The sequence below is a fragment of the Fragaria vesca genome, linkage group LG7 (genome assembly GCF_000184155.1).
Source record: "Fragaria vesca subsp. vesca linkage group LG7, FraVesHawaii_1.0, whole genome shotgun sequence".
Taxonomy (NCBI): domain Eukaryota; kingdom Viridiplantae; phylum Streptophyta; class Magnoliopsida; order Rosales; family Rosaceae; genus Fragaria; species Fragaria vesca.
The window spans coordinates 17,719,435-17,735,540 of NC_020497.1; the positions used below are offsets into that span (position 1 = coordinate 17,719,435).

Genomic DNA, 16,106 nt, shown 5'->3' on the forward strand with positions numbered 1-16,106 from the left:
TGTTGAAAAGGTTCTTAATTGATTCCAATTTTGTGATTGATTGATTCACGTGTTACTGAAAATGTTTGCTATACACATAAATCTCTATCTAGCTAGATTTGCATTAGCTCATTTAACTTGTGGCATATATCCATGTTAGCAATATCAAAATTTGTTTTCAAGATCAGTTTAATTATATAAAGTGGAACATACTTGAGCTGAGCATTCTCTCGATCGAATCTGTCAGCCACCACGTACATTACAGCACCAATAATTAAACTTTCTCTCTATTTTTCTAAGTTGACCGAATGTCCAAGTTTCTTGCTAGATGTGCAATATAATATGGAAGTGTGTATGTCGGTAACTAAAGTGAAGCTCCAACTCAGTGAGATGCTCACCCTTCCTCTTAATATTATCTTCAATTTACAACTTTATATATTACAAGATTTACGAGCACTTTAAAAATTAATATGCATATATGCCTATATGGTGATCATACTATGATGAACACCTTCACACTCATAACCCCTTGGTGTACTGGAATACTTCTACTTTCAGGCGTGGTTCCGCTTTGCTTTGCAGTTTTTAGAAAGAGGCAAAGAGGGCGCAGAGGCGATGACTCGGTTTTCTGATCAATTTTTTCCCTCATTGCATCACTCAGCTAAAACCTCCACAATCCGATTTTCTTGCTGCAATGCATGGATCAAGCTTCCAACAAGCTCTCTGTGTGCTAATGCTACCACATTCCCCTCCCCATGACTTCCAGTAGTCCAGTACCACCATTACCACCAAAAATGGCACTGTGTTATCGAGAATCACTCTTCCTCCCAAATCAAGAGTGATTCTCCTCTCTTAAATGGCTCCTGATTATACGCTATTGTGAATTTGTGATTACTGTATTCAATATTGTAGATTTCTTCCCATAGTTGTGTAACAGTATAGCAGCTGTATCTATATATGTGTACCAGAAGAAGAAAGCAAACCTACTCATGTAGTCATAGTGCATCTTGACAATTGGGGTAAGAACAGATACGTTTTATTCAAGTTGTCAACTTTATACACGGGCGGAGCCGAAGCAAGTGTTGGTAGGGCCAACTAAGTTTTTTGGAGTTAAAAAAAATCTTAGGTATATTATGTTTTTGTTTGTTTTTTTATTTTTGATATATGTATTTTTGTTCAGTTAAGCCCACGTACCCAACTTCCTGACTAACTGTGCATCTCCTTTTTTTTAATACGTGATTACGTCTTTATTCTTCAGTTCCTCAATTTATCAATCGCTCTTTCTTGTAGTCTTCTCCTTCTTAAATCTTAAAAAATCCAAGCTTTTGGGAAAAATTTTGTTGAGTTTTCAAATTTGTCTTTAATTTTTAGAAATTTCTTCTACTTTTATTGACGCCTATTTTTTTTGAAGACTTATTATCGTCTACTTGAGTTCCTACATTTTGTATTATTGTATCTAAAATTTTTTATTGGTCTTCGGCCAAATTGAAGCCCACCCTATGTTCAGATCCGAGATCCGCCACTAATTTTATGGGCTGCAAAATTTGAGGACAAATTTTCCTTGATCCCTTTCAAATCGAACCTAATTGTTTGGGTTGAATGTACTAATGGTTTTCTCTGTGTTTGCTTTGATATATGGAACCCTGTTCTTAAGGTTTAGCTTCCACAATTAATCTCGCTTCTTTTAGAAATTAGAATGAACCGGTTCTAAATCTTCTGCTAGACCTGAAATGATAACATTAACTATCTTGGCAAATAGGGGAATCAAGACCAGCCAAGGTACGTGCCTTCTGCAATTAATCTTTGATTTCAGCCAACACAGTCTCATTAATTAGGTTACTTAGTTTCTAGAAGCCTACTCAGAAATTGGAGTTCAACCTAAGAAGCAAAAGAGATGCCAAACTACAGATTATAAAGCTGATGGTGATAGCTGATGAAAGTCATCTCATTTGGAACTTGTAACTATAAAATTTGGTTGGGACATTCTACACCTAGCTCGTTGATGAACAAAGATGGAAAACAAATACATTCAATTGCTTCATATGGTGTGGTATTTTTACACATCTCTCTGTATTGAGATGCCATGAACATGTACTGCAGATTTTATCATTACTAAAACCAAGTCTGAATGTTTTTTCAAATCATGTGATTAATTGATTAGCAAGTCATTATTTGTTGCATTTTTGGGTGATTTTGATGATAACATGAAGATTATGAAGAAGGTTAAACTTGAACACAAACACCATTATTTATTATTTCAGGTGTCTGGATATCATCATAGTAAAAAGCTACAAGTAGTAACTGAGGCAGTGTGATACAATCTCCAGCACTTCTTGGACAGTCTTCACTCTTCAGGGTAATGTATAGGCTGCCAAAAAAAAAAAAAAGAAGAATAAAGAGTGTTAATTTCAAATGATAATCCAAGGAGCATCAACAAAAACTGATTGAACTCGATAAACAGTGTTGAAAATTTCCACAAACCTCCGCACTTGTAGCCAATAGGACGATCAGGAATGTTACAACGTTTTGGAATAGTAATAGCAATTTCTGGTTTCACTCCTGAACTCTTTGCAGTATTAGAAAGCATCACGGCACAGAGGCAGCTCGGGTTCTGACCTATCCTCTTTACCTGAGTGCAGCACTTAGCAGAAACTGCAGCATTCTCACTTTGTGCTGCTGATGCACACGGAATCAGCTTCCAAGCCTCACTGTCAGGGCTAGATTTTCCACATTCACCAGCCCCATAAGCCGCATTGAACTGAGCAACACCCAGAAGGACAACGAAAGCAACAAGGCAAATGTTCTTCATTGCAGCTTCCATTTCCTCAATCTAATGAAGAAACACTTGCTCAGCTTCCTGATTTATACTACAAGAAGCAACTCAAAAGGCACTCACACTATAAACCCACCAGACATAAGTGGAGATAGCACTATGAAGGAGGCATATAGTCTATTGCAGCACCTAATCCTTCAGGCAATGGATTATGATTACCTGGCAAATAAGTCCAATGAACATAATCTACACTCAAGTACCATTCCATTACTTATGTCATTCATCACAAGAGGCCAAGCAGCAGCACACGCTAGACACCTTAGCAGAAAGACAGAAACCCACTCAAAACATCTCCCCAGCTACACTACTTCAATATTGCTCCTCTAGATTATAAGCCCATAAGCTATAGCTCAAATGTCACTTGCTCAATTACCTCCTACTTCAACATTGTTCCTCTAGTAACCTAAAGTTCAATTCTTCAAAATTTTATGAACTGCAAAGCATCAAGAAACTAACATCTTCTTTATAATGACAACAATTCCATCGTTAGATTAGTTCATTGTATACGAGACACACCGCCGCAATCGGTGACTAATCTAACAATAAGAGTGTTAAGTAATTTAAGATATCATCACTAATAACAGTACAACGCATACAGTTACATAGCATTAATCAAGATCAAATCTTTTCTGCGATACACCACTCACAGTATCATCATCACCGCGTGAAAGCGTAGAGAACAGTGACGACGTAGATGACAAGCGCCACCGGGACCAAGATGACGAGAGGGATGACGGCGGCGAGGGTGTGGTCGCTGCCACACGCGAGAGTGCCGAGCTTGATCTGGACGACGTTGACCAAGGCGAGCATGAGGAAGACGCAGCCGGAGACGGAGCCGAGGCCGGAGACGAGCATGCCGGCGCGGAGAAGGGTGCTGTTGACGCGGGCGAGAATCTCGGCGGGGTGGTAGGAGGGGATCCGGGTGAGGCGGATCCCCTGTTTCAGGCCCAGGGCGACGAGGCTGGAGAAGAGGAAGGAGGAGAAGGAGTACACGTGGAAGGCGACGAGGTCCTGCGCGACGGACGGGCCGGGGGTGCACGTGGCGGAGTCTGGTGGCTCGATGAGGGTGTTGGAAGGGTCTCTGGGGTCCCATGTGAGGCCGATGAAGACGGCCAGGGTGAAGAGGGAGTTCACGGTGACGATGCCGTCCAGGGCCGTCATGTGGATGGTGGTTCCGGCCGAGGGCATTTTGGGAAATATAATTGGTCAAGTGGCGAGCTTTTGCAGACTGCGAAATTTCCGAGATTTCAGTGCGACTGTTGATTCTGTTGAGTGTGGAAGGAAGATGGCGAAGAAAAACGTTTTATTTTCGAAAACGACGTCGTATTTCAGGAAATAAACGAAATGCTAAAAACAAGATGCCCTAAACGACGTCGTTTGGTAGAAAATGAATGAAAAAAAGAAGCGCCGTTGCCGGGGATCGAACCCGGGTCACCCGCGTGACAGGCGGGAATACTTACCACTATACTACAACGACCTTATTGCTACGTTTTGTCTAGTTGATCTATAAAACTAAAAATTGTATTGAACTCATCCCCATTTTAAGGTGTAAAGTAAATTCATCAATTTTTTTTTTTTTTTAGAATGTTGTCATCAGCTATTGGAATTACAAAGAAATTGGACAAGCAATCACTTGTCGATATATTCTTTCGGGATAAATTAACAAACATTCTGATGTGATGTCTCTATGCTATCTATTTGTAGCTACATTCAAATGCAAACATGTAAAGCAGGGACTTAACAAACAGATTAAATTCCCCCCTCTAACACACAAATCATAAGTACTTAGTTACACCAAGAGGGTAGTAGTAGAGGTTTGCTACCTTGAACTTCCTTTGCTTCTCTAGTTCTATCATTTCTTTCGAATTCTGTGCCTCAGAAACTTCTAGGACTGGTTTAGGAGGCAAAACCTCAACGTGATTTGATCCCATTTTGGTGGGAAGAGTCCTTCTGACGATCCAAAGTTTCTGTGCCATGTATGTTTGGTATGGAAACAGACCCTTCAACGGTGTTGCTACATATCCTTGGCTTTGTCTCGACACCAAGATAATTTGTCAAGACTCTTCTCACTCCAAAGCCGCGACGAGGAGGCTTGTCAACATTGTTGGTGTTGTTGCTGCGGAGAAAAGGAGTTCTCTCTCCCCTTGCAGGGCTGATTAAGGGTGCAGGGGATAAGTTAGGATTGGCAGAAGATCTTTTGAAAGGAGTGCTCGAGTGAGGCACTGAATATGTGACTGGAACCTTCTTTCGAGAAATCACACTGACTGCTGTAACTGATGATATTCTATCAGTCTGTTTAGCCAAGTCGTCCACATACAGCAAGTCATCAATGCGAGCCACAATGTTGAATGCAAGGCTCTCCAGAACTCTTGAATAGCTTTCAAGAATGGATTTTCCAACATCCTGTAAAGTTTTGAAAAACAAGAAATGTTACTGTTAAAAGCTTATAAGGTGATACACAGAATTAGAGAAAAATTACTTCAAAGTTGTCTAACCTTGTTGTACTGAATTTTGCTGGTGTCCAAGATAGTTTGTGTAAGACAAGGAAAACGCTGCTTTAAAGAAAGCAGGAGGCTTTCAGCTCTTTCTGCCAGCAATGCTCTCTTATCCACATCGATCACTAAGTCCTTGACCATTTCCCATGATGACTTTGTAGTGGAGCGGTTTGGAACAGTTTGTGGTTTTGAGTGACCGTGACCTCTTCGACGCCAAACAAATATTGAGGCTTCAACACGGTTTGCAATCTCAAGAGCAACATGTTCACTGGACAGATCAAGGCAATCAAGCAGAAACTCTGGTGAGAACTTATCTGAGGTAATATATCGGTAGATTATGTCCCCAAGGCAGGCCCTCCCATTCTGATTACATATCACAAAAGTTTAATGTCAGATCATCCTTTCAAAGTAACCAAAGATCATCATGGAATTGTAATCATATGTAACCTTAGAGTTGTGAATCAGCACACAATAAATCTTAAATTAGTGTCTATATACAAATGTCACATTTAAAGTTAAGCACAATACAGTATTGATTTTCAAACCTTAGGAAGAGTTTCCAAGTATGATTCTGGAACTTCCATATCTGCTAAAGCAAGGTTATTGATAGCCATTGCAGCTTTAAGTATCTGATTTGTGCATTCCCTTGTGTGATGCAACTGCTTTCTTGTACTTTCACTGAGACCATCAGATGCTACACGTGGTACAGGTAGCCACCACTTCTCCTCTTGCCGCTGGACTGTTTTGCGAAAAGAGGCTGAGCCATCTCCTTCTGGGGCTATAACTCCTTGATCAACATACCAGAACTCTGTATTGGCAAAACTCTCTAGTATATCCTAGATAAGGAAAAATGAGCAGGTTAATACTAATGACTTCCAAAACTGAAAACAGCACGTTATGCAATTATCAAGGGTAGGACTCACAAGAAGCATATTGTCAAGCTTGCGTAGTGCTGGCAGATTCATGAAGATATCTGATCTGGGCCTGCAAGTCATGACCTACAGATTGCACCGGCATTAAGAAACAATGAATAGGTTTCTGAAACAACCAACAATGCTGAAGTTTGATGATGGCCTTTTAAAGAAAAACAGTAGTACAATTAGGCTCCCAGCACATGTCACACATTAAGTTTTGTAAGTTTAATTGTTATGACTTTCCTATCTTCCCTAATAAACAAGAGCAGAATTAAGACCGTATTATAAGTATTTACCTCTAGCTTTTTTCCATCAGGAAATGTTTGCCAAGAGGGTATCAATTCCACAATATGATCACTAACGCAAATTAGCCATTCCATCTCTCTTTTCCACATCGATTTCTTTTCAGAAGGCAAGGGTTCCAACCTCCACAGTTGCCCAAAAATTGTAGCTTCATGTTGTACCAAAAATTTGAATTAAATAAAAAATAATAATATAAAAAAGGATAGATACTGGATTATACTGAATTTCAAATTTCAATAATCTGGGAAAAAGAAAATACCACAAAGATTGGTGATGGCATTTGAAATAGCCATGGCTGTGCAGACCCCTTTACCAGACCCTGACATGTCTTCACCAAGCAACAATTTTGAAAATCTCTCTTTCATCATATCCATCTCTGAATTTGCAGAAACCCAGAAAACAGTTAAAACAAGCACAAATAGGCATAGCTTCCAAATCCAAAAACAGACAAAAATCACAGTAAATCACACAGCAAAGGAATTAATCTCAAACATGTTAAAAGTTTCAAACTTTCACAAATCTTTAACTACCCAATAAGCCACAAATCATGAAAAACATAACCCACCTGCAATTTTGGCAGCCAAATCCTTATACTTCAAATCATCAACATTTTCTTTCTCTTCAGCTGCACCCAAATCAGCTGAGGTTTTGCACAATTCAGCTTTCCTTATAGGCCAGCCCAACAAGTTGGGTCCTTTTCTCTTCACTTCCTCACTTGAAGTCTCATAGCTCGATCTACTCGAGCTGCTCTCCCTCGACTCGGCACTGGAATCGGTCATTGACTCAGTCCCAGCTGAAGACTTGAACCCAGCTCTGTTCTTCTCACAACTCTCCCTTTTCTTTGATAAAGCTTCCATCTTTTCAACCTCAGAGTAAGCTTGAACCACACAGGGAATGCAGAAGAGTTGAGCCAGTGTGCTCAGCTCAATTGCATTTGTTTTCAAAATATGTGGTGTAATGTGTGGTGGTGTTAGATAGGACACACTACTGTGCTATATGGTTTTTGTTGTCTAACTCTTTTTTTTGTACAGAAAATTTGATTTGTGAGATGATGAAGGTAACGTCTCTTTTCGTTTTATCTCTCTCACCTCTCTCTCTCACTCTCAGAGTAGAGAATACGTTCAAAATATTAATAAACTATTGGGCCATTGTAGAAGAGAGAGTACGGATTTGTCAATCCTTTAATTTACAAGACTACCCCTTTGATTGTTTGAATTGAAAGGAACAGGGGGGTTAGGTTTGGATTTGAGTAACTTGATGGTGATGATTCAGACCAAAAACAAAAACAAAAACTTGATGGTGATGAATGATGAAGATGATGTTGAATGCCTTAAGAGTGAAACCAGTGGGGTTCTACACAGTGAAGGTAGAATGGTTCTACACAATGAATGTGTTATTTTCAGCTTGTTACTATATTCTTTTATGAACGAGTTTTTTATTACGGTAAGACGATTCTAATTATTGTCAAAATAATGCAAAACCAAACTCCAAAATTCAAACTATGGGAAAGGTGTGACCTGCCATTTTGTACCCGAAAAACCAAATCCTGAAGAGTATTTAATCTCTGGAATTTTGCTTTCATTGTCATAGGGATGATAATCTATGAGGACCATATATAGGTATCGACTATAGACTAACCCAGAAGGCAAGTTTGATTGATATTTACGTGTCTGGATTTCTGTTAATGGCTGTAGTGATCCCCATAGTTAATATCTTTTATGAAGAATGTGAACCTATTGGTGTAATTTGGTGAGGGATTAGGAGGCACTCATACATGTCTATTTGGGTGAAAACAGATGGAGGGCTATTTTGGTAATCTGGGGTTTTCATTGCAAAATTTGAATGGGGATTCCAGATTCGGTAGCCGTTTAAAAGGCTGTGTTCATGTGGGAAGAAATGGTCCATCATCTACAGAAAGCACCTCGGAGAATGACTCTTTTACCTTATTCTATTCACCTCCTAAATTTCCTTTTGGATCTTTTTGCTTGAATTTTAGTGAAAAGTGAAAAAATGTACACATTAAAAAGTGCAAAAAAAATTACTGAGCTTTAGTCTTCTATGAAGAAGTTGAGGCATAACGACATTTTAAAGTTCAAATATTAGAGTTTAGGTTAGGGCAACACCAATCGTGGACTTCTAAGTTCTAATGCATGTATTTCGGGTGCTCTGAAAATAGTTACATGAGAACGAGATGAAAATCATGGACTTTTACCATTCAAGAACTGTTGGTTTCAATCGGTTTCTCAAGTTTAGCTCAAAATCGTCTTGGTGTGGTTGCCTTAAGGCATAGATGGTAATCTTTGACATCAAAGATTTGGGAGCTGGATTTGATTGGTTCACTGAAGTCTTCTGAACTAGGGTTTATAAAAGATTGAGAAGAATGTTCATAAAATTCCTCTTTCATTTCAGGTTGAAGTCCAACTCCCCAAATGTTGCCAACTTCCAAAAGGTCAAGTGGCCAAGAGTATAATGTGGGGTGGTTTTACATGCATGGTGGAGTAGGAGCAGCAACAATTAGATGTCCAGAATTTCAAGATCCCAAGTCCCAATCAATTAGACAATTAGACAAATGAATCAAGAACAAAGCATAAAGCTTGACTTGTATATAGCCGTTTGTGACGGCGAAAGCAATAACTTATGAAATCCTTGACTTTGGTATGTGCATTGCTTTCCTAAAGTTTGCATTTTTAAATCATCTTCCCCCCTTTTCTATTCAACTTTGATAATCAGTGAGACTATGAACTAACATTGAGCTAATGGACACCGCAGCTAGACATGCTAGTTTCAAATAATTGCTGATGGGGATACATCATAGCTGAAAGATTTTGAATTTGAGCATGTTCATCTCTTTTTGCATATAGCTTTGTACAAGTATTTACGTATAAATGTAACATCATATTCGAGCTTTGTTGGTAGAGGTTGTGGCTATCTTGTTTAGCTTAGAATATGGATCTGAAACACACCTCGTTCAAGTTCAACTCTACACCGTGGGAGAATTTAAACCTTGTAGACCAGGAACCTTAGGAGGGTGACATTCAACTATGTGGAATAGATTGGTTTGAATAAATGGTATGGAGTGGTACATAGTACATGTGAGTATGTGAGTAATAGGCGCGCGTCTTTGTCACAAGGATCCTTTTTTCAAATTTAATGACAGAATTTGGTGAAACCGTGAATCCATTTGCTCACCACACCCAATTCCAAATTGGGCAACAGGCCATGCCCCCTCATATAATCCATCAGCAAATATAAATCTCGTTGGACTTCTCTCCCTCAGCCCACTTGATCTAGAGAAACCCTGATAGCGCTCAATTACAAATTTACAATGGAGTGCTTGAAGTAGTACAAAACTATTGACCAAAAAAAAAAAAAACGTAGTACAGAACTCCACTCCCTCTTGAAACTGTTATAATCTATTTGATAACTAAATGCCATCATACCTCAATTTGAATGTTGGTTATGTTTGATTGATAGTGATATAATGATCAATCAGTATTTCTGCAAGCCCTTGTGACTTGTGAGTTCATGATGTTATGGACTTGGTGCTTCCATGTTTCTTAAAGATCATTCAACTTATGTATTTGTCTGAAAGAAGTTGATAATTTCACTCTTTTTGGCGAGAAACAACTCTGGCAAGAACAGTTTTGGAAGGACTAATAATCAAAGCTTAACATTCCCAACCGATCATGAGATTGCGAAGTTGTTGTTAGTTGTTACTTCACTATCATTTAGACATTTACATCTAGCCACCCCAAAGCCTTAAAAAGTAGGTTTGCCATTGAGTTTAGCTTTGACTTGAACGGGGATGCTATAGTTCCTGCTTGTTAGTTTATTGTGGATTATGCAGCTTATTTGCTTCATGTGTGTATAACAGTATGCTTATAAGGTATGTAATTGAGGTCTGTTACATTTTCCTTCATTCATTTCTCTCCTTTTGTTTTGTTTAGCTTTGATGAGTATTGACATTGTAATAGTGTCTCATTGAATCAAGAACATCAGAATTTGAAAGATATAAATGTTGAATAGGGTTGTAGTTGGTTTTCCAGCTACCCTCATTTGGCTTCATTCTGGAATTGTGTTATGGCTTATGAGTAGTTGTTAAGCTAGTAGGTGCAACCATCACTAGATCACAAACCCAGAAATAGTAGAGACAAAAATACCCCCATGACTCAGTTTCCCATTTTGTTGAAAAACTATCCAAAACCAATTATATAAAGGCTTGGACCAAAAACAGAAGCAGAAGAATAGAACATAGAAGGGGAATTAGAATCTGAGTATTTTGTCATCCAGGATTCAATTAGCACCGACACAATTCAGACAGGAATCTGCGAGCTGTAGGTTCCGTTTCTCGGGAACTTTATATGCAAAGGTTAGTCCTTTATTTGATTCCCAGAATCCCATTACAAATCATTAGGGAAAAATGATCTGAAAGATTACCTGGGATCATTCCCGTGCTTTCTTTTGATGTATTGGATCAAAAAGTTTTGAGCTTTAATGTCTTTCTGTGATGAATTACTTATCTTTGTTGATTAGGCTGTTTTGTTTCATTGTTTGGAATTGGTTGATTTAGAAAAGTTGAGCTATTTGTTCAATCTGTTGATCGTTTCTGACGTCGGAATTGAATCTAATGGATGTAAAGTGATTAGTGATACTGTAAACCATGTTCCCACGAAAGATCATTTGTATATTGGCAAGTGTATTGCATAATCGAATGTGCAAACATGTTCAAACTCAGCTTCAATCAATATCAATTGGATTAGAAATTAACGGGTCTAACTGAATCTCTAAAGTTGAATTCATGCTTCATTCTCTGGAAAGGTAGTAATGCACATCTCTTGATTAAGGCGTGTTCTTTTACATTAAGAGAAATTTTTCTACATTTTTCATTATGGTTGTGTAGTTCAGATACCTTATATCTTCGTATGTTACTACTTACAGCTGCAACAGGTTGAACGGAATCATTACCTTAAGAAAGTATGGGCTAACTGAGTGAACCACTTTGACTGTTTGGATGTCATAGTGTTGTAGTAGACAGTGAATTTGGTTAGTCATGTGGCCTACATATCTGCTGTTTAACAAGAGGGAAGATGAAGAAGCATCAGTCGGCAAAAAGTCTGATTTGATAGAATCTTATCCATGTGAACAGTCACTGAGAGATGGCAAATGCCATCTTTCTGGCTTGCCATGCTCGCACTTTGTTGAAGTAAGTGCTTCTGTTTATATGCTTGCCTATCTTATTGATAATCTCTATTCAAGTCTTTTCATTTATACACTCTGATACAATACACGGGGTCAGATTCAATAGAAGACGGTGAATTTTAAGTCAGATTGAATATTTTTAGGTGTCTTGGTGCTTATAGGTCCCACACATAAACCAGCTATATTCTTGGGATTGTGGCCTCGCCTGTGTTCTGATGGTATTTAGGACTGTTGGCATTGACAGCTGCGATATTCAGACATTGGCAGAGTTATGTTGCACAAATAGGTATTCCCCTATTTACATATTCAACCTTGATTCCTTGTGTAATTTTGTTATATACTTTCCTCTTTGAACACTGGTCTTTATAATTTGTTCAATGTTTCATAGGTTAATGAGTTTGGAGATTAGTGATAGAAAGTTTGGAGCATCGTAAGCCCTGCCTTGATCTACTGTGATGATACTTGTGTTCTATTTCCAGTGCCAGATTATATTATTATTTCCTAAAAGGTCTCTTGTTACAAAAGGGCGCACTATATCTTATTGATTCTGTTACATGAGTGACGTGAAATTTTTCTCTTCTTTTCTCGATCAATCACAGGTTCATCTTGTACTGATCAAATAAGTGAATATTTGCTGTGAAATTGGAATAGATATGGAGTATGATGTGAATGCTTGATACCTTTTTGCTGCTAACTTAGGTTTATATTTTATACATCAGTCAGTGGCCACATATTTGAGCATTGCACTTGGGTCTATTATTAACTTAACCTTATATGAAAAGTTTCTGATACTTCTGTCTCCTGATATCTCATTGCAGCATCTGGACTGTTGATCTAGCATACTTGTTGCAAAAGTTCTCTATCAGTTTCTCATACTACACGGTAACATTTGGAGCAAACCCAAAATATTCTGGCGAGACATTTTACAAGGTGATTTCCTCTTCTTCAGATAGATAATGATTTGAATAACTGTATTCCTTGCTGGTGAGTGTGAAGTGTGAACTAGGCCAAAATGCCTATCTGCAAGTTCCAAAGTGCACTTCTTACTCTAATTGTCTATTATAGATTTGCATATATGAGTTATATGAGATGAGAAGAAAACTGCATCCGCTTCTTTGTATATCATGCTTCGAGACACTAGATGAATGCATGAATGCAAATGCCACTTATTGTGCTCATATTTGGAAATGAAAGACATTTAAAGCATGTTGCCTCTTTTTTTTCTTTAAAATGGTTTTGGATGTAAAGATGTTGCTTCACATGAACTTTGCTCGTCCTGTTATCATTCTGATAAACAGAAAAATTTTGGGTTATCTATTCTGCAGGAGCACTTACCTAATGATCTGGTGCGAGTTGATACACTATTTCAAAAGGCACTGGAAGCTGGAATTAGGATAAAGGTATAATTGTTTTGGGAAAAGTTAGTTATAATTGTTGGCTTCTGTTGTTGCATTCTAGTACATTTTTGCAAAAAAAAAAAAGACAATTTGCAAAAGGGAGTATTCCCCTGGATTGGTTATCTTATAAAGTGGCACATCATATCTAAGGAGTGTTCTATTTGTTTATGACATGAAGAGTTGAAGTTTATATAATCCATTGGAGGTAATAAGGATTATGGAAGTTGATTTTCTGCAAAAGGACAAAAAATAGAGCTCTGCTTTTATCTTTTCCAAATCAAAACATCATTCTTTTTCTTGGAGCAAGGCATTAAACCTTGATTTTTACAGTGCAGGTCAGTCAGTCAAGAAGAAATTTGTTTCTTGATTCTGTGTGGAAAATACATTGCCATAGTATTGGTTGACCAATATAAATTGAGGTACAACTTCTGCACACTATCATCTTTCCTTTTCCCCCTTGATTGAAAACTTTCCTCCTATATTGTTTGATATCAATAGGACATATATACGTGTGAATGTGTCCTTCCTCTACGTAATGAAGACAGATTTATTAGCATTTCATTTGCCATATTTCTTATATACCATCTCCATTTGGCCATTCTCCTTATGTATGGTTGAGTTACAATTACAGCATTTAATTGTGTGCTAATTGAAGTATTTCTTGGAAACTTGTATAACAGCCCATCTAGTCATGACAATGTTATTATCTCAGACCTTTGTGCAAGCAACTCTGATTACACAGGTAGGACTATTTCTTTTGGATACACTGGTTCAGTAAGAATTTAGATTGAAGTTTTGCTGCCAGTCAATGTTGACAGTTATGCTTTTGGTTTGGTACAAGCTAAATTTATGGTTTGTGCCAAGCTAAATGATACTTTTGTTTTTTCTTTTCTGGATGAGAATGAGTGACCTTCATTGAGGCAATATGCTCTAGATGTATCAGTGTTTGGAAGGAAGTAAGAACATGTCAGTCTTAGTGATACATTTAGTGAAATTTATTCTAGCACCTATATTTCCTTGAGATGTAAGATCTTTCTAGGCAGTGTCCAAATATAGTGAGACAGGTTGTAGAACTCTTGCGTTCTCTGGGCCCATGGGCCATTGTTTCATGAATGGCTTTGTGTTTCCTAAAAAAGTAGTAGTCGTAAGCAAAAGCTAGTCAAATCAGTTTTATCATAAGATACCCTTCTAACATTAGTACACATTTAGTAGCCGTTAAAGTTAATCGTTTTCTTGCGAAATTTGGGTGCCTGTACAAATTTATTACTGAGTAAGTTGTTCTCTTGTATAGGTCATTATGTCATCATATGTGGGTATGACACTGCTACCGATGAGTTTGAGATTAGAGATCCGGCCTGTTCAAGGTATTGTCTTCACTGCAACTCAATTCACGTTGGTAAGAAACACTAGTTCATTATCATATTTCAACCCTATTTAGGTCATCTGCATTGATGTTTAACTTTGCCATCTGCTATAGAGCTTGATGGCAGACTCATCTATTTGGTGACTACCAAATATTCCTCAAAATCTGTGGTGGTATATTTGTAATAGCGAAAATTACCCAATCTTTGAATTTCCTGCTTTGAGTAATATTGTTCACATACTAAAAAGATATCCGACTTTGATGAGTTCTGTTTACCATCATGAAGAGTTTATTTCCTTAGACTCAGAGAGAAACCCCATGATGATCAATCTTCTATGATTTGGAACTGTAATATTACTCATGTAATTTGATTATTACTAAGCTTGTCATATGACATTCCTTTTACTGGGTTCTAACATCAAAGAGCTATGAGTACTACTACAGTATTACCACAAGAAAATCACAATGAGCTAAGCTGCCTAAGCATAATCTGCAAACACAACTTAGGGGTTGCGATATGCTGAAATGTAGTTGATACTGCTGAAGAAAAACTAGATGGATATTGTTACTGAACTGGCTTTGATTTGTCTATTGTAAACGCACCAGCGTTAACGTACACTTGAACTCTTCTAGGCACCTTCTTGGATGCGCACATTTGAATTGTTCTTTTACTATTCACATTACATCTTCTATTGGGTACCCAAATTCATGTAGTTAATTCAAGTGTGCATTCGCATAAACTATGCAGGAAACATGAAAGGGTATCGTCAACATGCTTAGAAGAAGCACGTAAATCCTTTGGTACTGATGAAGACCTTCTCTTGGTAATCCAAATAGAGCCTTCACCATCTTTTGCTTGCTCATTAGTACTTATTGCTAGGTGGTTATTGGCATGACTGCATAAATATCTATGCATTCATCTCTTGTGAGGTTTTATCCAGGGACAGAAAGGATGGAGAATGTAGAAAATTATCTGTGCTGGGGGTTGGACCTTATCCCAAATAATTAATATTGTCTGTATTTGCATGCAGATCTCTTTGAGGAAGAGTAGGAAGCCAGATAGCCCCTCAATACAACACCCCCGGAATGATAATATTAATTCCTGACTTGTATTATTGGTCCAGAAGCAAAGCATATATCACAGGTTCTTCATGTACAGCATGTCTTGCAAAGCAAAACATTATCTGCATTGTCTGTTGATTAAATATCCCAATATGGACCAGCCTATCTGATGACGCTTGCACAGCCATTATTCATACCAATTACTTGTACACCTTGTAAGTTGTATCAATTTTATTCCATCTCCAGCAACAGATTCTTAAATATCAATAAATTAAGATCACATGATTTTTCCTGGTCTGTTGTCATTCCTCAAGTTCATTTCAACTTGTTCTTCAGCTAAAACACTTGGAACCGTTTTTGCCAGTTCCTCATGGTAGATTGATCAGTTTTATTCAAGCTGATTGGGCATGTTAAAGTTCAGAGTGACCTTGTGGTTCAAGTTGTCTCAACTGAGATTTTCGGGGTAGAAGGGAACGAGAGAGCGTATTCAGCGCACCCGTCCATCTTCGCCGTCCATTTGTCACGGACTTTTGACTTTTTAAAAATGGACGGCGGAGATGG

The 16,106-nt window shown here is 38.0% G+C and overlaps 4 protein-coding genes and 1 non-coding gene across 5 annotated transcripts; 1 reads left to right on the top strand and 4 right to left on the bottom strand.

Moving 5' to 3' along the window:
- Nucleotides 1–2,202: 2,202 nt before the first annotated feature.
- On the bottom strand, nt 2,203–3,240 carry LOC101311041. The gene is made up of 2 exons (XM_004307540.1): nt 2,461–3,240; nt 2,203–2,347 (listed from the first exon to the last, which is right to left on the bottom strand). The coding sequence occupies exons 1-2, from the start codon at nt 2,798–2,800 to the stop codon at nt 2,331–2,333; spliced, it is 357 nt and encodes a 118-aa protein (XP_004307588.1). The 5' UTR covers nt 2,801–3,240; the 3' UTR covers nt 2,203–2,330.
- Nucleotides 3,241–3,469: 229 nt separating this feature from the next.
- Nucleotides 3,470–4,088, bottom strand: LOC101311322. Its single transcript, XM_004307541.1, has one exon. It carries the CDS (start codon nt 3,998–4,000, stop codon nt 3,470–3,472), a length of 531 nt encoding a protein of 176 aa, XP_004307589.1. The 5' UTR covers nt 4,001–4,088.
- A 129-nt stretch (nt 4,089–4,217) lies between these two features.
- Nucleotides 4,218–4,289, bottom strand: TRNAD-GUC. The gene has a single exon. It is a non-coding gene; the product is annotated as a tRNA-Asp (tRNA).
- A 245-nt stretch (nt 4,290–4,534) lies between these two features.
- LOC101314613 (rop guanine nucleotide exchange factor 1-like) lies at nt 4,535–7,381 on the bottom strand. The gene is made up of 7 exons (XM_004308861.1): nt 7,090–7,381; nt 6,784–6,900; nt 6,518–6,672; nt 6,231–6,305; nt 5,853–6,143; nt 5,308–5,670; nt 4,535–5,215 (listed from the first exon to the last, which is right to left on the bottom strand). The coding sequence occupies exons 1-7, from the start codon at nt 7,379–7,381 to the stop codon at nt 4,724–4,726; spliced, it is 1,785 nt and encodes a 594-aa protein (XP_004308909.1). The 3' UTR covers nt 4,535–4,723.
- A 3,389-nt stretch (nt 7,382–10,770) lies between these two features.
- Nucleotides 10,771–15,841, top strand: LOC101311618 (protein GUCD1-like). Its single transcript, XM_004307542.1, has 11 exons — nt 10,771–10,893; nt 11,463–11,727; nt 11,885–12,009; nt 12,112–12,153; nt 12,542–12,653; nt 13,049–13,123; nt 13,451–13,539; nt 13,801–13,862; nt 14,412–14,484; nt 15,232–15,307; nt 15,515–15,841. Exons 2-11 carry the CDS (start codon nt 11,575–11,577, stop codon nt 15,587–15,589), a joined length of 882 nt encoding a protein of 293 aa, XP_004307590.1. The 5' UTR covers nt 10,771–10,893; nt 11,463–11,574; the 3' UTR covers nt 15,590–15,841.
- Nucleotides 15,842–16,106: the final 265 nt, after the last annotated feature.